This window comes from Mauremys mutica, chromosome 12, assembly GCF_020497125.1.
Source record: "Mauremys mutica isolate MM-2020 ecotype Southern chromosome 12, ASM2049712v1, whole genome shotgun sequence".
Classification (NCBI taxonomy): domain Eukaryota; kingdom Metazoa; phylum Chordata; order Testudines; family Geoemydidae; genus Mauremys; species Mauremys mutica.
Window position 1 is genome coordinate 4,263,260 of NC_059083.1, and position 23,275 is coordinate 4,286,534.

The 23,275-nt window shown below is 61.5% G+C and overlaps 3 protein-coding genes across 4 annotated transcripts; all 3 read right to left on the minus strand.

Annotated features, from left to right (window-relative positions):
- Positions 1-276: 276 nt before the first annotated feature.
- On the minus strand, positions 277-4,341 carry LOC123346542 (TNF receptor-associated factor 3-like). Its single transcript, XM_044984001.1, has 5 exons — positions 3,222-4,341; positions 2,866-2,920; positions 2,631-2,729; positions 2,007-2,084; positions 277-1,701 (listed from the first exon to the last, which is right to left on the minus strand). Exons 1-5 carry the CDS (start codon positions 3,368-3,370, stop codon positions 1,030-1,032), a joined length of 1,053 nt encoding a protein of 350 aa, XP_044839936.1. The 5' UTR covers positions 3,371-4,341; the 3' UTR covers positions 277-1,029.
- Positions 4,342-6,274: 1,933 nt separating this feature from the next.
- NFKBIL1 (NFKB inhibitor like 1) lies at positions 6,275-14,472 on the minus strand. Of its 2 annotated transcripts, XM_044983901.1 has the most exons (6): positions 14,329-14,472; positions 13,476-13,762; positions 12,142-12,254; positions 8,351-8,453; positions 6,841-7,420; positions 6,275-6,292 (listed from the first exon to the last, which is right to left on the minus strand). In XM_044983901.1, exons 2-5 carry the CDS (start codon positions 13,750-13,752, stop codon positions 6,855-6,857), a joined length of 1,059 nt encoding a protein of 352 aa, XP_044839836.1. In that variant the 5' UTR covers positions 13,753-13,762; positions 14,329-14,472; the 3' UTR covers positions 6,275-6,292; positions 6,841-6,854. The 2 variants fall into 2 exon arrangements, with proteins under 2 accessions (XP_044839836.1, XP_044839835.1); XM_044983900.1 differs by lacking the exon at positions 6,275-6,292 and having other exon boundaries at positions 6,813-7,420.
- A 1,395-nt stretch (positions 14,473-15,867) lies between these two features.
- On the minus strand, positions 15,868-22,521 carry LOC123345183. The gene is made up of 5 exons (XM_044981878.1): positions 21,061-22,521; positions 17,386-17,724; positions 17,158-17,277; positions 16,864-16,901; positions 15,868-16,399 (listed from the first exon to the last, which is right to left on the minus strand). Exons 1-5 carry the CDS (start codon positions 21,359-21,361, stop codon positions 16,289-16,291), a joined length of 909 nt encoding a protein of 302 aa, XP_044837813.1. The 5' UTR covers positions 21,362-22,521; the 3' UTR covers positions 15,868-16,288.
- Between the last annotated feature and the right edge of the window lie 754 nt (positions 22,522-23,275).

The window sequence follows — 23,275 nt, forward strand, 5'->3', positions numbered from 1 at the left end:
GGGGGGCAGCAGGGGGAGCCCAGCAGGGGGCACTGGGCCATGGGGGGCAGCAGGGGGAGCCCAGCAGGGGGCGCTGTGCTGTGTGGGGCAGGGGGCAGCGGGGGGAGCCCAGCAGGGGCACTGGGCTATGGGGAGCAGCAGGGGGAAGTGGGGGGGGCACTGGGCCGTGTGGGGCAGGGGGCAGCAGGGGGAGCCCAGCAGGGGGCGCTGTGCCCAGCAGGCCGGGCCAGCCGGTTGCCTCGCCGGGCGCTGTGACAAGGGCAGTGACACGACGGGTGCACAGAGATTTTTATTACAATATCACACAATAAATAAACCACACGCTGGCGATAAATACGGGGTGGGGCAGCCGGACGTGTCCTAGGACGTGACTGTGCACAGGGGCCGGGTTAACTGTGCTTCACACACACACACACACACACACACACTCCTCCTTCCCCCGGGGGAACGGCTCGGCCCCGGGCACCAGCACCCGGCCAATAAATACATAAATAGATAAATAGACAATTCACTGCTCAGATAAACCCACGAGCGCCGCCGTCCCGCAGCACCGGGCGTTATTAACGATCATAAATTATCAACGGCCAGAGAAGCAAGACAACCTGGTGGCCGGCAAATTAGTCTCCCATCCGCCTGCACAAACAAGCCAGGCCCTGCTGAGCATCAGGGGGTCTGTCTCCCCCCCGCGCTCAACCCCCCATCTCCCTCCAAGCCCCCAGACAGCCAGGGCCCTGTTGAGCAGGGGGATCTCAGGTCACCCATCCGGTCTCAGAACAGGCTCCCCCCTGCTTAGCTTTGAAAGCCCAACAAGCGTGTAGTGCGCTGAGCCGCAAGGGTAACTCCCACCACACCAACCCTTTGGCAGCTGGAAGGTTTCCGAGCGGCTAGCGCTCAAGACAGGCTGTTTCTCAGGCTTTGGCGGGCGAGCTGGAGGGTGGCAGGGGGCAGCATTGGGGGTCGGAGCTTGCTGAGGGAGGACTAGGAAGAGTCAGGAGGCTATGGGGGCAGAGGAACCCCCCGCCCCAAAGCTCACAGCTCCATCCCGGACGTGTCCACCACCACCTTGACGTAGAGGGTGTCGTCTTTGAGGTAGTTTTGGAGCTGTGCGTGGGGGGCGAAGCGGGGGCTCCCGCTAGCCACGTTGAGCCGGCCCCGGGGCTGCTGGAAGGACGTGCTGCAGGGGTCGGGGGCGAACGTCTCCCGCAGGGCCGGCCTCTGCCGCCAGGGATCCAGGAGGTACAGGGTGACCTGGCGGAGGAAAGGCCATGGCAGGAGATCGTCGTAGGGCCCCCTGGCCAGGGCCACAAACAGCGAGAGGTGGGTGCCCTGGCCGTCCCCGTCCCCGTCGGGGTAGAGCCGGAGGCAGAGCCGGTAGCCGAAGGGGTGGGTGGCGAAGACCGAGGAGTAGATGGACGCTCCCCGCCCGGCCTTGGCGTCCCCCAGCAGCTTGGAGAACCCTTGGAGCTTCCAGACCAGGGTCCCGTCGGCGCTGGCCAGCTCCGGGGACGTCGCCACGGCTCCCCGAGCCCCGTGGGAGCAGCCGGGCGGCTCCACGGAGACCCCCGGGGACGGCTGGTCCTGGAGGCACCGGCGCCGCAGAACTTCCATGGCGCCGGCCTGGCTCTGGAGCTCCCAGCGCAGGGACGTCACGATAACCTCCAGCTGCTGGATCCGCCGCTGGAGATCCAGGGCCGGGGCGTCCTGGGGGAGCAGGGAGAGGGTCAGCTCCCATCTGGCTCCCACCCTGCACATCTGCCTGGGCTCCCCCGCCCCCTGCACACCTGCCTGGGCTCCCCCGCCCCCTGCACACCTGGCTGCAAACTGCTTCCCCCCAGCCTGCCCATCTGGCCACCCCCAAAACATCTGGCCACAAGCTCCCCTCTCCCCCTCCCCACCTGCCCCCACCACGTAAACATCAGCCTACATGATCCTCCCCTCTCCACATCTGGCTACAGGCCTCCCCGCCCCCCCCCCCCCGCACATCTGGTGGCTGCCTCGGGACTCACCATCGCGTGGGCCTCCGGGTCCTTGGGAGCTGACTTCTCCTCCGGGCCGGGACTCGCCGCTGGGGGGCAGAGGTGCTCCTGCCGCGGGAGAGAGGAGACGGTTAGAGGACGGGGGGCACCGGGAGGGGCAGCGCGGCGGGACGAGGCTGCCCCGGGGGAGGGGAGAAGTGGGGAGCCGGGGGTAGACGGGGCAAATTGGGGGGGTTAAGGGGACCGCAGTGAGGGCCGCGGGGGGGGGGGGTCAGAGGGGATGGAGTCTGGAAGGGGCAGCAGTGGGGGGGACATGGGAGGGGGGAGAGTCTAGGGGGTTTAGAGGGGTTAGTGAAGGGAGATGGGGCGGAGTGAGGTTAAAAAGGGGAACTGGCCCTTTAAGAGCTCCAGCCGGCCATTCCCAGGGACGGCCACCAGGGGGCAGAACTGCACCATCAATATAGCCCCAGAGCAGACATGGGCCTGACCTGGCTCCGGGGGGCGGGGAACTGTCCCCTCTGGGGGGCGCCGGCTCCCCCCGCCCCAGGGGACTGGCTGGCTCAGGGGGGCAGGGAATGGGGCAGGGGCCTGTCCCCTCTAGGGGGCGCCGGCCCTGATCTGGGGCCGGGGAGTGTCTGTGTCCCGGGTTCTTACCAGGTAGGACGCCAGGGTCCCCGTCCAGCTGCAGCTGGCTCTGGGGCAGGTCACGGCCGTGCTGAGAGCGTCTTTCTCGGCTGCTCGGTCCTTGTAAAACTGGGGATGGAGAGAAATAAATGAGTGAATGCACGGTGCCCCTCACTCCCGACCCGCAGCCCCTTCTCCCCCAGCTCTGCTGGTGCCCCTCACTCCCGACCCGCAGCCCCCCCAGCGTTTTTTGGGTGACACTCACCTGGTTGGGGCTCAGCCTCTTGCTACAAACGCAGCAGGTCACCTTGTCTGTGTCCCTGTGAAAAGACAAATCCTGTTATCACCGCAGCCTCGGCCCACACGGCTGGGACACGGGTTACACGGGGCACGTCTGCTTACATACATGTCAGAGGCAGACCCTCTCCTGGTGCCCCTCACTCCTGACCCGCAGCCCCTGCCAGCCCAGCCCTGCCGGTGCCCCTCACTCCTGACCCGCAGCCCCCTGCTAGCCCAGCCCTGCCCCCCCCCCAGCTCTGCTGGTGCCCCTCACTCCCGACCCGCAGCCCCTGCCAGCCCAGCCCTGCCCCTCACTCCCGACCCGCAGCCCCTGGCACTCACCCCAGCAGTCGCTGCACGCAGGCGGCACAGTACCGGTGGCCACACTCTGTCTGCCGGGGCCGGATGAGCAGGAAGCCGCAAGCCGAGCAGAGCAAGCCGGAGCCACGGGCAGGATCCACAGGCCTGGGGCCTGCCCCGAACTTCACCATGGTGGCCCCTGGGACGTGCGGCTGGGTGCCAGGATTGGGAGACGTCTGTTCGGAGCGGGACGGCTTCGGGGTTTATATGGCACCGGCCTCGGGGCTGGGGCGGGAATTCCTGCCCGTGAGTCACCCCGTCCCAACCCAGCTGTGATGTGAGCAGGACGCCAGAGCCTTCCTCCCGGGTCACCCTGACGGGGACCGAGGGGTGTGACGGGGGCGTGTGCGGGGACACCGGGGGAGGAAACAAACAAAGACACCAGAAGAAAGAACGAATACAAGAAAAGGGAAAAGGAAAGAAAATGGAGAGAAGAAAGAACGTAAAAGGGAAATTCAAGGATAGAAAGAAAAACAGGATAAAAATGGAGGAAAGAAAGAAAAAACCAAAGACAAATGGATGGAGAGAGGATAGAAAGGAAGAGGCGAGTTCAGGAAGCCGGGGAGGCCGGAAGAGCCGCTGGGCCGGGGAATGAAAGGGGGGAGAAGGAAGGAACGTGGCAGCGAGCGAGTGAAGGAATAACCCAGCGAGCGGGGGCCCCGCTGGGGGGACGAGGGGCTGAATGGAAGAACGAGGGAGGGAGAAGGCGGGAAGGAAGGAAGGCGTCAGGGAGGAAAGGGGGCGGCTGCGGGAAGGAGAGACCTGGGAGAGGGAGTGAGGGGGAAGCCGAGGAGCAGGCGAGGGAAGGAGACGGAACGAGGCGATGGAGGAGACACGACGGACGGCGGGCGCCAGCGCACAGGGATGGGCGACCGAGCAAGGGTGGCGGGAAGAGAGAGCGGCAGAAAGGACACGGGCAGGGTCGCCCGGTGCCAGCCGGGCAGGGCTGGGAGCCGGGGTCGAGCCCGGGGACAACCCGCACGTCAGGCCGCTCCCCAGAGACACTCGCACAGGGACAGTGTCCGTGTGGGGCCCTGAGGGGATGGGGGGTTGGTGCCCCTCACTCCTGGCCCGCAGCCCCTGCTAGCCCAGCCCTGCCCCCCAGCTCTGCTGGTGCCCCTCACTCCCGACCCGCAGCCCCTGCCCCCCTCAGCTCTGCCGGTGCCCCTCACTCCTGACCCGCAGCCCCTGCCAGCCCAGCCCCCCCAGCTCTGCCGGTGCCCCTCACTCCCGACCTGCAGCCCCTGCCAGCCCAGCCCTGCCCCCCCCCAGCCCTGCCGGTGCCCCTCACTCCCGACCCACAGCCCCTGCCAGCCCAGCCCTGCCGGTGCCCCTCACTCCCGACCTGCAGCCCCTGCCAGCCCAGCCCTGCCCCCCCCAGCCCTGCCGGTGCCCCTCACTCCCGACCCGCAGCCCCTGCCAGCCCAGCCCTGCCCCCCCCAGCTCTGCCGGTGCCCCTCACTCCCGACCCGCAGCCCCTGCCAGCCCAGCCCAGCCCTGGGCTCCCCCCAGCTCATGGGGGACATTCCCCAGAGGAGCTCATGGCCTCCCCCCCCCGGTCTCAGGACACTCCGTGCCCGTTCCTGGACGCGGGGAGCCTGCGTCAGTGCCCAGGCGCCTGCATCATCCCAGCCGGGCGGCGATTCGGGGCCTTACGCAAGACACGGGGACGTTCACTTCCCCTCCCCAGCTCCCGAGGTCACACGAGGGACGAGACCGCAGGGCCCGGCCTGCCCCCTCCCCGAGGCCTGCTGGTGCCCCTCACTCCCGACCCGCAGCCCCCCGATAGCCCAGCCCTGCCCCCCATGTCCTGCCGGTGCCCCTCACTCCCGACCCGCAGCCCCTGCCCCCCCAGCCCTGCCGGTGCCCCTCACTCCAGACCTGCAGCCCCTGCCCCCCCAGCCCTGCCGGTGCCCCTCACTCCCGACCCGCAGCCCCCCGATAGCCCAGCCCTGCCCCCCATGCCCTGCCGGTGCCCCTCACTCCCGACCCGCAGCCCCTGCCCCCCCAGCCCTGCCGGTGCCCCTCACTCCAGACCTGCAGCCCCTGCCAGCCCAGCTCTGCCTCCCTCAGCTCTGCCGGTGCCCCTCACTCCCGACCCGCAGCCCCTGCCAGCCCAGCCCTGCCCCCCCAGCCCTGCCGGTGCCCCTCACTCCCGACCCACAGCCCCTGCTAGCTCGGCCCTGCCCCCCCCCAGCTGTGCCGGTGCCCCTCACTCCCAACCCGCAGCCCCTGCCAGCCCCCCCCAGCTGTGCCGGTGCCCCTCACTCCCGACCCGCAGCCCCTGTCCCCTCCAGCCCTGCCCCCCACAGCTCTGCCGGTGCCCCTCACTCCCACCCCACAGCCCCTGTCCCCTCCAGCCCTGCCGGTGACCCTCACTCCCAACCCGCAGCCCCTGCCAGCCCAGCCCTGCCCCCCCCAGCTCTGCCGGTGCCCCTCACTCCCGACCCGCAGCCCCTGCCAGCCCAGCCCTGCCAGTGCCCCTCACTCCCGACCTGCTGCCCCTGCCAGCCCAGCCCTGCCGGTGCCCCTCTCTCCCGACCCGCAGCCCCTGCCAGCCCAGCCCTGCCCCCCCCAGCTCTGCCGGTGCCCCTCACTCCCGACCTGCTGCCCCTGCCAGCCCAGCCCTGCCGGTGCCCCTCACTCCCAACCCACAGCCCCTGCCAGCCCAGCCCTGCCCCACAGCCCTGCCAGTGCCCCTAACTCCCACCCCACAGCCCCCCGATAGCCCAGCCCTGCCCCCCATGCCCTGCCGGTGCCCCTCACTCCCGACCCGCAGCCCCTGCCAGCCTGGCCCTGCCCCCCCAGCCCTGCCGGTGCCCCTCACTCCCGACCCGCAGCCCCTGCCCCCTCCAGCCCTGCCGGTGCCCCTCACTCCCGACCCGCAGCCCCTGCCAGCCCAGCTCTGCTGGTGCCCCTCACTCCTGACCCGCAGCCCCTGCCAGCCCAGCCCTGCCCCACCCCCAGCTCTGTGGGTTTGCTGCGGGCTGCTCCCTTCGTCACACCCTGGGTACTGGAGGCCCGGCTCTGCCCGCAGGGCCCAGCGCCAGCTCCTAGTTACCAAACACAGAGAACAACATATTGAGCAAGAGCAGCAGAGAGGCCACTTCCGGAGCAGACGGGGGGGGGGCGGGAGGGGGAAGGGTATGTTCTGTTCTGGGGACAAGGAACTGCGGCTGGGAGCCACGGAAAGAACCCAGGAGTCCTGGCTCCCAGCCCCCACCCCGCTCTAACCCCCCAGCCCCCACTCCCGCCCAGAGCCGGGGAGAGAACCCAGGAGTCCTGGCTCCCAGCCCCCCCTGCTCTAACCCACCAGACCCCACTCCCCTCCCAGAGCCGGGGAGAGAACCCAGGAGTCCTGGCTCCCAGCCCCCCCTGCTCTAACCCCCCAGCCCCCCCTCCCAGAGCTGGGGAGAGAACCCAGGAGTCCTGGCTCCCAGCCCCCCCTGCTCTAACCCCCCAGCCTCCCCTCCCAGAGCTGGGGAGAGAACCCAGGAGTCCTGGCTGCCAGCCCCCCCGCCCTAAGCCCCCACTGCCCTCCCAGAGCCGGGGAGAGAACCCAGGAGTCCGGGCTCAGTACAGTAACCGAAGCTTTACTGACACAGCTGCGTTGCGTTATTTGGCCGCCTCAGCCAGTCTGTTGAGTTCCTGGGACAGGGCCGTGACCGTGGCCAGGACCCGGCACCGATCCGGCTCCGCCAGTCGCCCCCCGCAGCGCTGGGCGAATTTATCCGGGTGCCACAGGGCCTGCTGGCGGCGGAGCTGGCGGCGGTAGGCGCCGGCGTCCGAGGGATCCGTGCCCAGCATGGCCGCTGCAGCCATCTCGGCCACGGTGCCCGTGGGGCTGGGCCAGGGGATGTCCCCGTAGCGCAGGGGGCGAGTGGCGTCGGGGGCGAAGACGCGGGCGCAGCCCTCCTGGTAGCGCTGCCGCTTGGCTTCCCGCAGCTCCTCCTTCTTGGTGCGGGCGCGTTCCCGGAACAGACGAGACTCTTCCTCCAGGGGGCGCTGGGAGGGGTGGCGGGGGGGCTGCGTGGCGCCGTGGCTGGGGTCCTGAGGGCCAGGCCCCGCCCTCTGGTGGCCAGGCCCCGCCCCCTGGCGGTCTTTGCGTCTGTATTCCCGCGCCATGCGCTCTGCCCACTGCTCGTAGGGTTCTGGGTCCGGGTGGGCCGTGCAGAAATCCTCTGGGGGGTGGGGGGAGAGACCGGGAGGGTGGTGTCAGGTGAGAATTTCCCCTGTCGGGGGCACCAGGGCTGATCTGACACTGCCTGGCTCAGGGGGGCGGGGAATGGGACACGGGGTCTGTCCCCTCTGGGGGGCACCAGGTCCCACCCGGCCCCAGGGCAGGGACTGGCTGGCTCGGGGTGGGGATGGGGAATGGGGCAGGGGCCTGTCCCCTGCAGGGGGCGCTGGCTCCCCCCGGCCCCAGGGCGGGGACTGGCTGGCTCAGGGGGGCTGGGAATGGGGCAGGGGCCTGTCCCCTCTAGGGAGCGCCGGCTCCCCCCGGCCCCAGGGCAGGAGCTGGCTGGCTCAGGGGGGCAGGGAATGGGGCAGGGGCCTGTCCCCTCTAGGGGGCGCCGGCTCCCACCCGGCCCCAGGGCAGGGACTGGCTGGCTCAGGGGGGCGGGGAATGGGGCAGGGGCCTGTCCCCTCTAGGGGGCGCCGGCTCCCACCCGGCCCCAGGGCAGGGACTGGCTGGCTCGGGGTGGGGATGGGGAACGGGGCAGGGGCCTGTCCCCTGCAGGGGGCGCTGGCTCCCCCCGGCCACAGGGCGGGGACTGGCTGGCTCAGGGGGGTGGGGAATGGGGCAGGGGCCTGTCCCCTGCAGGGGGCGCTGGCTCCCCCCGGCCCCAGGGCAGGGACTGGCTGGCTCAGGGGGGCGGGAATGGGGCAGGGGCCTGTCCCCTGTAGGGGGCGCCGGCTCCCACCCGGCCCCAGGGCAGGGACTGGCTGGCTCGGGGTGGGGATGGGGAACGGGGCAGGGGCCTGTCCCCTGTAGGGGGCACCGGCTCCCACCCGGCCCCAGGGCAGGGACTGGCTGGCTCAGGGGGGCAGGGGACAGGACACGGGGCCTCTCCCCTCTCGGGGGCGCCGGCGGCCATGCAGGGTCCTACCTTCGTAGCGCCAGATCTCCTGGTATTCATCTTGGCATTCCCCGAAGAGCTTCTGCCGCCATTCCCAGTCCCCGTCGCTCTCTTCGGGTCCCTCCGGGGGCTGCTGCGGAGAGTCGTGGGGCATCAGAGACCCCCGCGGGGCAGGGCTGGAAGGGACGTCGCCCTCACACCCGGCACCCGCGCTGAGGCAGGGCCCGGCCAACCTGCACCAGCCCTGACGGGGGTTTGGCCAAGCTGGTCTGTGACCTCCCGTGACGGGGATCCCACGACCCGCCCGTGGCCGCCGACCCCGGAGCTCAGTTCCCGATATCTAACCCAGGCGCCTTTGCTGCGGATTGAGCCCGTCGCGCCTTGTCCTGCCGTCAGTGGCGTGGGGAACAACTGAGACCCGGGCCCCTCCCCCCAGCCCTGAACGTATCTGTCGACTGTTCCCGGGTTCCCCCTCGCTCAGCTTTTCCCCAGACGAAACGAGCCCCGTTCCTAACCTGCCCCGGGTCAGGCTTTCGAACCCTTCGCTCGGTTCTCCTGCTCGTCTCCGGCCTCTCGCCAACGTGTCCCCATCTTTCCTGGAGGGTGGCCCCCGGAACCGGACCCCCGCCGGGGCCTCACCCGGGCCAAGCAGGGCAGGACATTTACCTCCCGTGTATTACACACGACACGCCGGTTAACACACCCCTGCACTGGAGCGGCCAGACTGGGGCAGACCAACGGTCCATCCAGCCCACAGAGGCCAGTGCCAGATGCCCCAGAGGGAATGAACAGACCAGGGAATCATCCACTGATCCATTCCCCGTCGCTCATTCCCAGCTTCTGGCAAACAGAGGCCGGGACCACCATCCCTGCCCGGCCTGGCTACTAGCCACTGATGGACCCGTCCTCCAGGAACGTATCTAGTTCTTTTTTGAACCCTGTGATAGCCTTGACCTGCACAGCATCCTCTGGCGAGGAGTTCCTCAGGTTAACGGTGCGTTGCGTGAGGAAATACTGCCTTTTGTTTGTGTTAAACCTGCTGCCTAGTCATTTCATTGGGCGACCCTTAGTTCTTGTGTTAGGAGGAGTAAATAACACGTCCTTATCTGCTTCCTCCACACCCGGCATGATTTTCTAGATTCCTCCCTTAGCCGTCCCTTTTCCAAGCTGAAAAGTCCCAGTCTCATTAACCTCTCCTCTGTTACCCGTCAGCTCTGTGTTCTTGGGGAACCAGGGTGCAGGATCCAACCTGTGAGACTCACGAACGACACCCCCCCACCTCTGCTAGAACCAAAGCCGATCCGAAAAAGACTTACAAAAAGCAACGAGAAGGCCAAGGCCGTGGGAGACACCTAACCCCCCCCCCCCGGACGAGTGACAGGACTAAGGAGACTCCCCCAGCCTCACTGCACTGGAGATGGGACAGGGAGGCATCTCCATTAGCTACAGACTGGAGAACAGAACCGCACTGAACTGTGGGACCTGCGAAGCAGGGCCGCACGGCATGCTGGGGGATCGCTGCTCCAGATGCCAGTGAACCCGCCTGCATGCGCCCAGCTCAGCAGTTATCAGACCAAGGCTAGTGATGAATCCTTCCTTGGGAGCCAAAACAGTGACGCTGCCTAACTGCACTGTGGGCTCCCTCCCAGGAACATCCCCCACAGCCAGGAACGAGCAGCTCCCATGTCCAGCCTGAACAACACTCCTTTGGGATCCTCCCTCGTTTACCCACAGACAAATCTCCTGTTCTCCCTGGAGCCCTACAGAACCCCACCCACGCTCCAGTCAGTGCTCTGACGCCTGGATCCAAACTCTGCATCACTTCCATGGGACCTCACCTTCTCCTGACCGATCGCACAGGGGGCTCTGCCGGGCTCCAGCACTCCGGACCCCCAGCTACCACCTGGGACCCCCGAGCGATTCCAGCTTCCCGGAGCGGTGAGAACCCAGCTCACTCTCTCTAGGAGCAGCCCCCTGACCCGGACTTGTGGGATCAGTTGTCGTTTTCTAAACCCGACTTTTTATAATCAAATGTCAGTTGGATTTAATATTATCACTGTTTTGTGTGTTTGGTTCCCCTTGTGTGGTTATTACCCGGCAATAGATAACGTTCATGGCTAAGCTGGTTGCTTCTCTCTCTCCCCCTCGTGGGTGTTTTGTGGCTTCCTCATTCGCTCTGCAGCAGCATTCCTCGTACCTCAGCTAAAAGGTCCCTGCAGCGCCCAAAACCCCTGTGGGGTTTGCTCATCCAGCGGGTTACCCCCGGAGCAGTGTGACAGTGGGGACAGGGACGTGCTGAACCGGGGGCATATGGGGTGACAGCTTGGAGGTGCTGCTCGACCCAGCCTGCTGAGGGGGCTGGAAGAACCCAGCCCTGGGGAACCGAGCTCCTGCAGGACAGCTCCACTGGGAGGGGACCTGCAGAAGTCGAGCTCCGTGTGAGAACACAGGTGACACAAGCCGCACATGGACAGAAGAACAGAACCCCCTGGGACGAAGCGGGAATGTTCTTAATGTTTTCGCTGAATACTGCGTGTGCGCCTCAGTTTCCCCTGTGCAGTTCTTAGGTATCTAGATGGGGGGATCACGGGGTGGGATTGTTGCAAGAGCAGAGGGCCAGGGTGATGGTGTCTGCGCGGAGAATGGCCGACACCCTGTCTCCTGGCTGGGCCCTCGCCTGCAAGGTGCCAACGGAAGGTGTTGGACAACAAAGGGATCAGGTGCCTCCTGGCCCGGGAAAGAGACAAAGGCCAGAGGAGGAGCTGGGGTGGTTTCAGTTTGGAGCTGGCTGGGGAGACAGGGGGAGGCCCAGCACCGGGGTCTGGGCTCCCCACACCCCAAGAGTGACCCGACTGAGGGGTCCTGTTTTCTGTACCTACAAGCTCTGTTTTGGGCTGTGTTCCCGTCGTCTAATAAACCTTCTGTTTTACTGGCTGGCTGGGAGTCACGTCTGACTGTGGAATTGGGGTGCAGGACCCTGTGGCTTCCCCAGGACCCCGCCCGGGCACACTTGCTGTGAGAAGCGCACGGAGGGGCACATGCTGAATGCTCCAAGCTCAGACCCAGCAAGGTGGAAGCTCCTTGCCCTGGGGACAGTCGGCTCCGAGAGAGGAGGCTCCCGCAGAGTCCGGCCCGGCTTCGTATGGAGTAGTTCCAGAGCATCCTCCGGGGACCCCGTGACACCACCCCCAGAAGAGTAACCCTAATAAATGAGCAGACCCCAAAGTAACAGGCAAATCAGGTAACAACCCCCTAGCGAGCCCCCCGCCCCGCTCCCTGCAGCACAGACCCCCCCAGCACTCAGGGGTGGCTCTAGGGATTTTGCTGGCCCAAGCACGGCAGGCAGGCTGCCTCCGGCGGTTTGCCTGCGGAGGGTCCGCTGGTCCCACGGCTTCGGAGGACCTCCCGCAGGCAAAGCTGCAGGACCAGCGGACCCTCCGCAGGCAAGCCACCGAAGGCAGCCTGCCTGCCGCCCTCGCAGCGACCGGCAGAGCGCCCCCCGCGGCTTGGCGTGCTGGGGCCTGGAGCCGCCCCTGCCAGCACTGCCCCAGGGCACTGGGGCCAGCCCTGACGGACGGGGAGAGCGCCTCCACCGAGCCCCAAGCCGGCTCCTTACAGCACAGCCCCCCAGCACTGCCCCAGGGCACTGGGGCCAGCCCTGACGGACGGGGAGAGCGCCTCCACCGAGCCCCAAGCCGGCTCCTTACAGCACAGCACCCCAGCACTGCCCCAGGGCACTGGGGCCAGCCCTGACGGACGGGGAGAGCGCCTCCACCGAGCCCCGTCCCGGCTCCTTACAGCACAGCACCCCCGATCGGTACCTGCTCCGCCTTCGTGGGCCCCAGCAGGTCCCCGGGCGTCTCCCCGGCCCGGTTCCGGACCCCCATGGCCCGAGGGCAGTGGCTCTGCAGGGTGGCAAAGAGGACTTTGTACGCTGGGGAGGGAGAAAGGGAGAGGTTAATGGTGCCCCCTGGAGGGGGCAAACGCCACCCTGGACGCCTGGGTCCCCAGCCCCCCCGTGGTCGACGGCCCCCACACTCCCGCTCCTGGTTTTTCCATTCCATGTCCAGGTCTCTCCCCCTTTCCTGGGGCTGGGAGCTCAGTGGTACCCCCTAGTGGCCAGAGACCCGCACTACGGGTTGCATCTGAAAGAAGAGGAGGGGTCTAGTTCAGGGGTCGGCTGGGCCGAGTCTTCGTTTATTCCCTTGGTTTAAGGGTCCGCGGGCCGGTCACACATTTTAATGTTTTTAGAGGGTCTCTTTCTATAAGTCTATAATATAGAACTAAACTAGTGTTGTATGTAAAGCAAATAAGGTTTTAAAAATGTTTAAGAAGCTTCATTTAAAATTAAATTAAAATGCAGAGCCCCCCGGACCAGTGGCCAGGACCCGGGCAGTGAGTGCCACTGAAAATCAGCTCAGGTGCCGCCTGTGGCACACGTGCCATAGGTTGCCTACCCCTGCTCTAGTGGATTAGAGCAGGAGGGCTGGGAGCCAGGACTCCTGGGTTCTCTCCCCGGCTCTGGGAGGGGAGTGGGGGCTGGTGGGTTAGAGCTGGGGGGCTGAGAGACAGGACTCTTGGGTTCTCTCCCCAGCTCTGGGAGGGCAGTGGGGGCTGGTGGTTAGAGCAGGGGGGGCTGGGAGCCAGGACTCCTGGATTCTCTTCCCAGCTCTGGGAGGGCAGTGGGGGCTGGTGGTTAGAGCAGGGGGGGCTGGGAGCCAGGACTCCTGGGTTCTCTCCCCAGCTCTGGGAGGGCAGTGGGGGCTGGTGGTTAGAGCAGGGGGGGCTGGGAGCCAGGACTCCTGGATTCTCTTCCCAGCTCTGGGAGGGCAGTGGGGGCTGGTGGTTAGAGCAGGGGGGCTGGGAGCCAGGACTCCTGGGTTCTCTTCCCAGCTCTGGGAGGGCAGTGGGGGCTGGTGGTTAGAGCAGGGGGGCTGGGAGCCAGGACTCCTGGGTTCTCTCCCCGGCTCTGGGAGGGGAGTGGGGGCTGGTGCGTTAGAACAGGGGGGCTGGGAGCCAGGACTCCTGGGTTCTCTCCCTGGCTCCATTGCCTCCCCCCCCCCCGAGTGGTATCCTCAAAGCCCTGCAGCCCAAGGGTGAGGCCTGGGTTCAAATCCCTTCCCCACGAGCCAGGATTTAGAGGGCTGGTGCTCACCACTCTTGCCCTTGCGGGCAGCCTGCCGGGCGGCGTGGTGCAGGGCCGTGTCTCCTTGCCGGTCCTGGAGGGTGGGGTTGGCTCCGTGGCCCAGCAGGATCTGGGCGGTAATGGGGTCTCGGTGGGCACAGGCATAGTGCAGGGGAGGACGGCCCTTGTGCCCCCCTGGCTGGTCCAGGTCCAACGCCTCCCGGTGGCGGGCGAGGAGCGAGCGCAGCCTGCGGTGCCGGCCAGACTCCACGTAGCGCCAGAGGCGGCGCTGGTGCCGCGAGGCCATGGGGATGGGCCTCTGTGTTGGAGGGGGAGACGGGGTTAAAGACACCTGGACTGGCATCAGAGACGCTGCTCATCTCCCCAGTCACCCCACGTCCCCCTTGCTGACCCAAGACTCCCCCATCATCCTTCCTGCCCACCCCTGCCGACCCCTAGATCCCCCATGTCCCCATAGCCCATCCCTGCCCCCCAGATCCCGTGTCCCCATTGCTCATTCCTGCCCCCCAGACCCACCATCTTCCCCATTGCTCACCCCCTGCCGACCCCTAGATCCCTCCTGCCCCCAAAATCCCTTTTGAGGCCCCCCATGTCCCCCTTGCCCATCCCTGCCCCACACAATCCCCTGGGGACCCCCAGACCCCTCACATCCCCATAGCCCATCCCTGCCCCCCAGATCCCGTGTCCCCATTGCTCATCCCTGCCCCCCAGACCCACCGTGTTCCCCACTGCTCACCCCCTGCCCCAGATCCCCCTGCCGACCCCCAGAGCCCCCGGGCAACCCTCTTCTTCCTCCCAGCCCCTGCCCCCATCCTCCCCCCCAGACCCCTCCCCCCGCATCCCGCGGGGCTGCGATACCCACCCGGGGCCGCTGGCCGGGGGCTGTTAATCAATGGTTGAATTCGACACCAGAGGGGGAAGGGGAAAAAGGGAGGACCGGAAGTGGAGTAGTCGGAAGGGCGGAAGCGGGGCGGAAGTGACCTCATTCCGCCCGATGAGGCGAGGGAGGGGTTTGTCCACCCTGGGGGCCGACTGCCCTGGTGCGGGGACGCGGAATCGATGAGTCCTTCACCTGGCAGCAAACGAGGGGCGGGGAACGGGAAACTGGAGGGGGAGGCAAACGCGGGCGGAAGTGAAGCGGAAGTAGCGTCGCGTCGACTGCCGCAATGAGGCGTTTACCCACAGTCTTGGTGCATTGCCCTATAGGGTCCGGGTGGGAAACAGGAGGCCGCAAGGGAAGGTTCCGGATGTGTTTGGTTCTGCGGGGGTTAAATCGCTCCAAGGGGAGAAAGTGTGTGTGTGTGGTGGGGGGGGATGGAAGACTGTACAGCAAGTGGGGCGAGGCAGGGCAGAAGTGAACCGGATATGGCGTCAGGACTATAGCCATAGACAACTTGCCCACAGTTGGGTGTGGCGCTCTCGATGGTCCAGGAGGGAAACACGGGGTGGGGGTTTCCAAAGTGTGCTGGGTCCCGCAGGATTTAAACGGGGGCGAGTGAAGCTGGGATTGACGCTCCAAAGGGAGGGGGAGACAGCGGAAGTGGATCTCAGTGAGGGCGGAAGCATACCGGAAGTGGCATCAACCCCACTAATATAAAGGAACGACTTGCCCATAGGTGTCATAGTTCCTCATGGGGTCCGGGTGGGAAACAGGAGCCGCGTTGAAAGGTTCCGGGCTGTGTTTGGGGCTGGTATCAGAAAGGGAGTGAATCCCCTTCCCCAGGTCAGGTACGATGGGGAGGAGATAGGTAAGGATAGGAGAAAAGTGGGAGAGCGACAAAATTCCTACAAAAATGATAAATACCCAAAGAGAAAAAAATCAGAGACCAATTTCTAACCCGTGTTTCAATTACGTCTCTACACTGTTGTGGATTTTCCCCAGTGATTTTTATTTATTTCCTTCTTTTTCCTCTTTTCCCCTTCTTCCCACACTCATCATTTACAAAAAATAACATTTGCATGGGGGACAAAGTTCCAATTTTCAAGGGAAAAAAGATTTTCAGAAAAAAATTTAAATTTTCATGAAAAAAATGTTTTGTTTTGTTTTCTTTTTAGTGGTTGGTGGGGAGTGTCACAATTTTCAGGAATAAAATGATATTTTCATTGGGGAAAAAAATTATGTTCTAAAACAAAATATCAATTCTTTAGGAAAATAACATTTTTTTCATGGGGAAAAGGATTGATTTTCTAAAAAGCAAATTTTAAAAAATCATTGTAAGATTTTGGAACATCACTAGGGGACTGAAGGGAAGAGGGAAGTGATGGAGAAAAGAAAACGTTTTTACCCAACACATTTTTTTCAAAAAAGTCTGAAAATAGACAATTTTTCACAAAAAGAAATTATTTAATTTTTAAACAAACAAACAAAAAATGTTTCTTTGAGCAATTCCAGGCGGCTGAAACTGTCATCCTGGTCACTCAGACCGATTCCACCGCCCACACGATGCTGAGGTGCTCTTCGTGCTCAGTTAGGAAGAGGGACCAGATGCTGCATTAATTACCCTCACCTGGTCATGCTCCATAGGGAGGCGTTTCAATCACTCCAGAGAGGCCAGGGAAATAACGCACAGGGGGGTGATATAGTTATACTTCAGGAGGCCCCAGAGAAGGCATTTCCTGAGGGTAGGACCATGCCCTAGTAGATTATTCCCTGCCGTACAGAGGGCTAGTTGGGTTTTGTTGGGGTTCACAGGGACCTTCACGCCCATCATTTTCTTCTGCTGTCCCGCAAACCCTGTGATGGTCTCCTCCTGTGGGAAATTCCCTCGTGGCTGCGTGGCTCTGGGTGTGAGGGACTCAGGTAGTTCTGTGTGAGGAGGGACTCAGCGCCGCTGGGAGTGGTTGGACGTGTGGTCCCTGCGTGCTGTGGTCTGGACTGTGATCTCTGCGTAGTGCAGGTTCTCTCTCTCCGCGGCCGCCTGGCTGCCCTGGCCCTGTGTTGGACAGACACACAGTGAGGAGCCGTCACCCCACATCTGGCCTCTTAATTCTGGCCAATTTAAGCAGCTCCCAGGGAGCAAATCCCACAGTGTTACCCCAGATTGGAGTCTGGGAGGCTGTGAGCCAGGACTCCTGGGTTCTCTCCCCAGCTCTGGGAAGGGAGTAGGGTCTAGCGGGGTAGAGCAGGGGGGCTGGGAGCCAGGACTCCTGGGTTCTCTCCCCAGCTCTGGGAAGGGAGTGGGGTCTAGCGGGGTAGAGCAGGGGGGGCTTGGAGCCAGGAGTCCTGGGCTCTCTCCCAGCTCTAGGATGGGAGTGGGGTCTAGTGTTCACAGCAGAGGGGGCTCAGAGCCAGGACTCCTGGGTTCTCTCCCCACACTGCATTGTACCAGTCCTTATTGGCACCCGGAGACCAGACCCAAGCACTGGCTGGAACAGGGCCCAGCCTGCATTGTCTCACCTTTGGCTGCCGCTGGCGGGGCTGCGAGTGGGGCGGTGCTGCGGAAGAAGGGAGAAGGAAGGAACGTTAAAACGGAGGAGTGAGAGAGAGTCTGGGGTGAAGAGGGAAGCTGCAGAGATGTAGGGATGGGGGAAGAAGGAGGGAGAAGGAAGGATGATGGGGGGGGGTGGATATATGGACAGACAGCCCAGCATGGACCACAGCGGACAGAGGGCCGCTCGGGGGTGTTCAGTAGCACAGGCCCTGGCCCGTGGGGCCCAGGAGGTGAGCGGGGGGAAGGCTCCGGTTTGGTACCTCGGTGTCTCTTCAGGAGGAGGGTGGCCGCCAGGCCAAGGATGAGAAGGAGCCCCAGGGCGATGGTGACCTGGTACAGGAGCTCCCGGGCGCAGCTCCCTGAGGGGGCTGGTACTTTATCTGGGCGATGGAGAGGAGCGTTAGGGGATTCTCAGCCCCTGGAGCCAGCCAGTCCCCTGCCCTGGGGCCGGAGCGGGGGAAGCCCCGTGCCCCCATTCCCCACCTCACCTGTGTCACTCTGGTTTCTCCCCATCACCTGCAGCTCGGTGCCTGCTCCCGTCCCGCTCTCTCCCCGGTGGATGCTGATCTGACACTGGTAGAGACCAGAGTCCCGCAGCTCCAGCTCCGACAGGGTCAGCGTGGCCTCCCCTTTCTGGAGCAGATCCAGGTGGGACATACGGAGCCGCCTGCTGTAGAAGGGATGGGCAGAATCCAGCACGACTCCGGGCGCTCTGGTCCAGGTCGCTTTGGCCACGCTGCCCTGTCTGTTCTCGAAGGAGCAGTTAAGTGTCACAGTCTCGCCGGGGGACACTCGGAGGGCAGCAGGGCTCTGAAGGACTGTGAGACCTTCAAGAACCAGAGCAATAAACATTATAGCAGCAAAGGAAAACTACGAGTGATACCGAGCCACGCCCCAGCCACCCGAACCCTTAGCAGCCGGAGATAAGAAGCTAAGGGGAAAGAATTGTGCGTCCGGCCCACCTTCCTATTGCTCCCAACACTGTCGATCCCACACTGCACAGGGCTTTCACGTCCACCTCCAGCAGAGACCCCACATCAGCACTGCTATGCGCATGGCAGATGCTCACAGAGACGTTAGATGTAAAATCCCTCAGGACAGTTAAGTCCAAGGCAGATTGTGCAGAGTTGCAAAGGGATCTCACTAGACTGGGTGACGAAATGGCAGATGAAAGTCAAAGGTGATAAATGCAAAGTCAGGCCCTCTGGGAAACATAATCCCAACTACACATATAAAATGATGGGGTCTAATTTAGCTGTTACATCTCAAAGAGATCATGGATAGTTCTTCGGAAACATCCGCTCAATGTGCAGCGGCAGACAAAAATCAAACAGGATGGTAGGAACCATTAGAAAAGGAACAGATAATATCATAATGCCACTAAATGAATCCAGGGTGCGCCCACACCTTGAGTAGTGCGGGCAGTTCTGGTCACCCCATCTCAAAAAAAGATACATTAGAACTGGAAAAGGTACAGAAAAAGGCAACAAAAATGATTAGGGGTATGGAACGGCTTCCGTATGAGGGGAGATTAAAAACATTGGGACTGATCAGCTAAAAAAAGAGACGAGTGTGTGTGTGTGGGGGGGAATAGGATAGACGTCTATAAAGAATGGTGTGGAGAAAATGACTATGGAAGTATTAATTACCACTTCACATAACACAAGAACCAGGCGTCACCCGACGAAACTAACAGGCAGCAGGTTTAAAACAAGGAAGAAGAAGTACTTCTTCACACAACACACAGTCAACCTGTGGAACTCACTGCCAGGGGATGTTGTGAAGGCCAAAAGTATCACTGAGCTCAAAAAGGAATTAGATAAGTCCCTGGAGGATAGGTCCATCAATGGCCAAGATGGTCAGGGATGCAACCCCATGCTCTGGGTGTCTCTGAACCGCTGACTGCCAGGAGCTGGGACTGGGCGACAGGGATGGATCACTTGATAATTGCCCTGTTCTGTTCATTCTTTCTGAGGCTTCTGGCACTGGCCACTGTCAGAGACAGGATACTGGGCTAGATGGACGGGATACTGAGCTAGATGGACTGGGCTAGATGGACCAGTATGGCCATTCTTATGTTCTTGCAGGAGGATTGCGAGTCACACTACTTTATTTCCTAGAATTCAGAATCCTAACATACAAACCCCCCAAAACTGAGAGAGAGAAAAGAGACTGCTTCCTAAGGCAGAGAGGAATGACTCACCCCCACATTAGTTTAGGCTGGGTCTCTGAGGACTGACTCTGATCACATGGAGACCCCTAGGCTGCAGGCAGGCCCAGGAGACCTACTTATAAATTAAAGTGGCAGGTTGTCAGTTTAACAGTTTTAAGTACACCGGAAGCACAGGCCTCGACTTTATACAATTTGTGCTCCAAGCTGCAGCGGGTGGAAGTGTTTCCCGGTGGAACGTTTGTCCCTTGGAAAATGCCGTTTCACTGAAATGACGAGAACTTATTTAGCTATGGGGTGGGTGGCATGAAAAAACGTTTTGAGCGGGTCGAAAGGGAATGGTTTGATTGTTCAATTTCCGAACTTATTTGATGTTATATTATTAAAAGAGTCAAAATTGAAATGAAATGCTTCAGTTTTATGGAAACAGAATACGTCTGGTTAACCTGAAATGACATATCCGTATCTATCCATACATGCACCGATCCTCCACCCCAGATCCATAGCTATCCTAGTTCTCTATCTATAGATAGACAGGATCTTGGCTGGATGATAGCTAGCTAGATACAGATGCCCTAGAGATGGGCTATGGATGGATAGATATTAATTTAGGAGTGGGGTGGATGCGTACATAGATAGATAGGTAAGAAGGATCTAGGGGGAGGGATGAATGGCTGGATGGACAGATAGAGATGAATCTACAAGTGGAGGATGGATGGAGATGGATGTAGGAATGGGGTAGATAGACAGAAGGACAGTTGGGGGTGGATCTAGGGGTGGAGGGTGGATGGACAGATAGAGAAGCATCTATAGAGATGAGGTAGATTGTTGCCTGATTTTAGAGGATGGTATATTATTGCAGACTCGCCAATTGATCTGACCAGAAGATGAGGAGGTTCTTGTCCCAGAATCAGGCCACCCAGAATTAAATGCCGTGAGTTCAATATCTTGTAAGGACCTTCGTGGTGGATGACAAGGACACGCAGGCTGAAGAGAAAATGCAGCCATAGAAACTTATTAAAATAAGTGAAAAAGTTACCAAAGCTGCACAAGGGAATAACTCAGCTCTGGGGGTACCTGTCACCTCAGCCTTTACCAAAACTTCCTAGATTAGCTCCCTCACATGGGCACCTGGTGGTAAGAGACAACGGACCAGCCTTGCCCCTGGCCTGCCAAGTGGGTCCGATGATGCTCTAGACTGAGGGTGAACAATAGAGCTGAGGCGTCGGAAGCCGAGAAGCGAAGTTGACAATAGACAGTGGAGAAACTCAAAAGCCGAAGAAGATGGAGCTGCCTGCACACGGTGGGTTGCCCTCCTACAGGAGCTCAGCAATATCTTGAATATTCTTGCTAGTACCCAACCTTCTGTGCCCAAATCTAACGTCCTCACCCGCATAATATTGGGGTGCACTTATTCTATAGGCTAGGGCATTCACACATGTCAATGCCAATTGGCTCATTCTCACACGTTATTTCTTTCGCAATCTGGTTTCTGGTCGTTACTTCCACATTCCTGCCGTGTCCCGTGTGGTCACCGTGAAGTCCCGAGTTTCTTAGATAAACATGTTTAGTTCCCCAAAATCTAAAAGGGTATCGGTGAGGCCAGCTATCTGAGCCCAAGGTCACTAAGTCCACTTAACCACACTGATGCTCACTTGCTGAAGCTAAACATACAGGATACAGGCCTGCAGGTCCCATTACAGCCAAACATAACAAAGTAACCCAATGCAAACGTACAAGGCAAATACACCAAGCAAACCAATAAATAAATGCAGAACATAATAAAGCAGGCCAGCAGGTTAGCCCTCTGGGCTACAAGGTGGACAGACAGAGATGGATCAAGAGGTGGGGCAGGTGGAGAGAAGGACAGAGAGAGAGGGATCTAGGGGTGGGGCAGGTGGACAGACAGAGATGGATCTAGGGGTGGGGACAGATGGACAGAGATGGATCTAGAGATGGGGTAGGTGGCTGGATGAACATGTGAAATTAGTACCTGCTCCCCCGGTGGGGATGAGGAGGACAATGCAGAGGACGGTGCTCAGGGCTGGCAGCTGCTCCATGGTCCCCGCTCTCTGGGCAGCTCCGTGGGGCCAGCTCAGCTCAGCCTCAGCATCATCCGGAAGCGTCAGCCCCAGGGGGCGGTGGAAAGTTTTGTGGTCAGTGCCTCTGAGATGGCTGCAGCGAGAGGTGGGGGACAAGGGCCGGATGAGTGTGTGTGTGTTTGAGCATGTGCTATTAACTGTGTGAGGGACAGGCTGGTGTGTGTGTGTGTGTATGTGTGTGTGTGCACGCATCCCACTTCCCCTAGAATCAGCCGCATTTATCTGTGTCTCCTAGCCCCTGTACTGCATATGACTAAGGAGGATTCCCCTTACTTAGACTGGGGCAGTTGGCGTGTTTAGAGCTGGGGCACCTGGTCTGATGCCTTGCCTGGCTGCCCTGGCGCAGGGTCAGCACAGCAGCAGCTGGCATCTCCTGGAGCATCCTGGCTTGGTGGTGGTCCCCAGGAGCAGCTCCCCGGCCAGGGCTGCGTCCTACACTGGGCCACCAATCCCTGCTCTGCTCTCACACCAGGGGGGCCGATGGGAGTGAATTCCCACGCTGGGTCGGCAATCCGGCCCTGTCAATTTTCCACGTCTTTTTCATCAGCTCTGTCACGAGACATTTCTAACCAGACCTGTCCTTAGCGCCACGACCTTGAATGGTTGGCCGATAGCTACACCACACCGCTGGCTAACGATATCCGGAGGAGCTGTCAGGTTGCAGGTAGTTGTGATGGGGATTTGGGGTAATTTGAAGTCATTATCTGTCTGAAGCGACTCCACCAAATTGTACGTGTGGCTGCGGGTGGGTAAAATCTTCCCCGTCAGCAGCTGCATTTCAGTCACTCCCCCTGGGGTCGACTCCCATCTCCCTTTACCTCGGGGAAGTCATATTTTCTTGGCTGACCTGATCTCCGCTGGCTGAGACATGCCAACGTGCCATCGCTCCCACCCACCGCCGCGCCAATCACCCCCAGCTCGGGTGGCCAGTTTTGGTTGGACGTATTCCTGGAGGTTCCGTCCCATGACATAACCCTTAATTAGAGATTAACCCCGAATTGCTGGAGACTCCAGGACAATGGTGGCAGATTGGCAGCCCTAGGCCTCAGATGACAGCCTGGTTGTGGACAGGGGTGGGCGGGGAAGGGATGGCGCCTAGCGACTCAGAGTGAAGGTGTCGGGCAGTAGGTGGGCTCCCGGGAAGGGGTCTGAGAGTGGAGGGGCAGACGGGGCGGTTGTGTTGAGGGGCTGTGGTTCCTTGCTTTCGTGGGGTGTTGTTTTGTCCACTGACCCTGGTTGTTTCACGACCTGCTTTGGGTGTTAAATTTGACAAGGGGTGCTTGTGAATCTGTCTGCAGCTGTGGGGAGAGAGTGAGGAGAGGTGGAGCTGGGGGGAGGGCTGGGAGTCAGGACTCCTGGGTTCTATCGTAGGTTCTGGTTAAGGGAGCTCTTGCAGAAAACGACTCCCAGGCCCCCCTGACTCTAACCCACTAGTCCCCACTCCCCTCCCAGAGCTGGGAGAGAACCCAGGAGTCCAGACCCTTTGCCATCCTTCAGTTCAGGTCTGGGCAGAGCCTGGCATGACAGGGGCCCCGATCTTTCTCGGGGGGAGGAGTCTGTGCAGCACTTAGCCCCATGGGGTGATCCATTTGTTACTGGTACTTTCTGCAGTTTCTCTGGTGGGCTGAAATGTGCCGAGTTGCTCAGGGCTCTGTCTTCATGTTCACCCCGAGCGTCGTGGTGAGAAACAGGAAATTCAGCATCTTGCACGGCTGCAGCTTTTGCAAAGGTGGCGGCAGGTGAGGCTGTGGGAGGGGGTGAGTTACTATCAGCTACAGAAGTGTCGGAGTCGGGGGCATGTGCGATGCATAAATAACTGACCACGGTTTCCGTCCCGTGAGCTGGAGTCGATCTCCAGGCGCTCAGCTTGCACTGCCAAAAATGCTTCTAGCTCTCACAGGTGCAAAGAAATCTCTAACCAGGGGCGGGTGGGACCCATGCCTGTGTCTGCAGAGAGCCTGAGCCGATCACTCTGAGAGAGGGGAGCTGCCCCCAGTGTGATCCAGGCAGCGATGGGAGTGGGATGGCGCAAATGGGGTCTAACCTGCTAGAATTTTACTTTCCACCCAAATTTCCAATTTCTCACCTTTTTGTTCCAATTCAGGA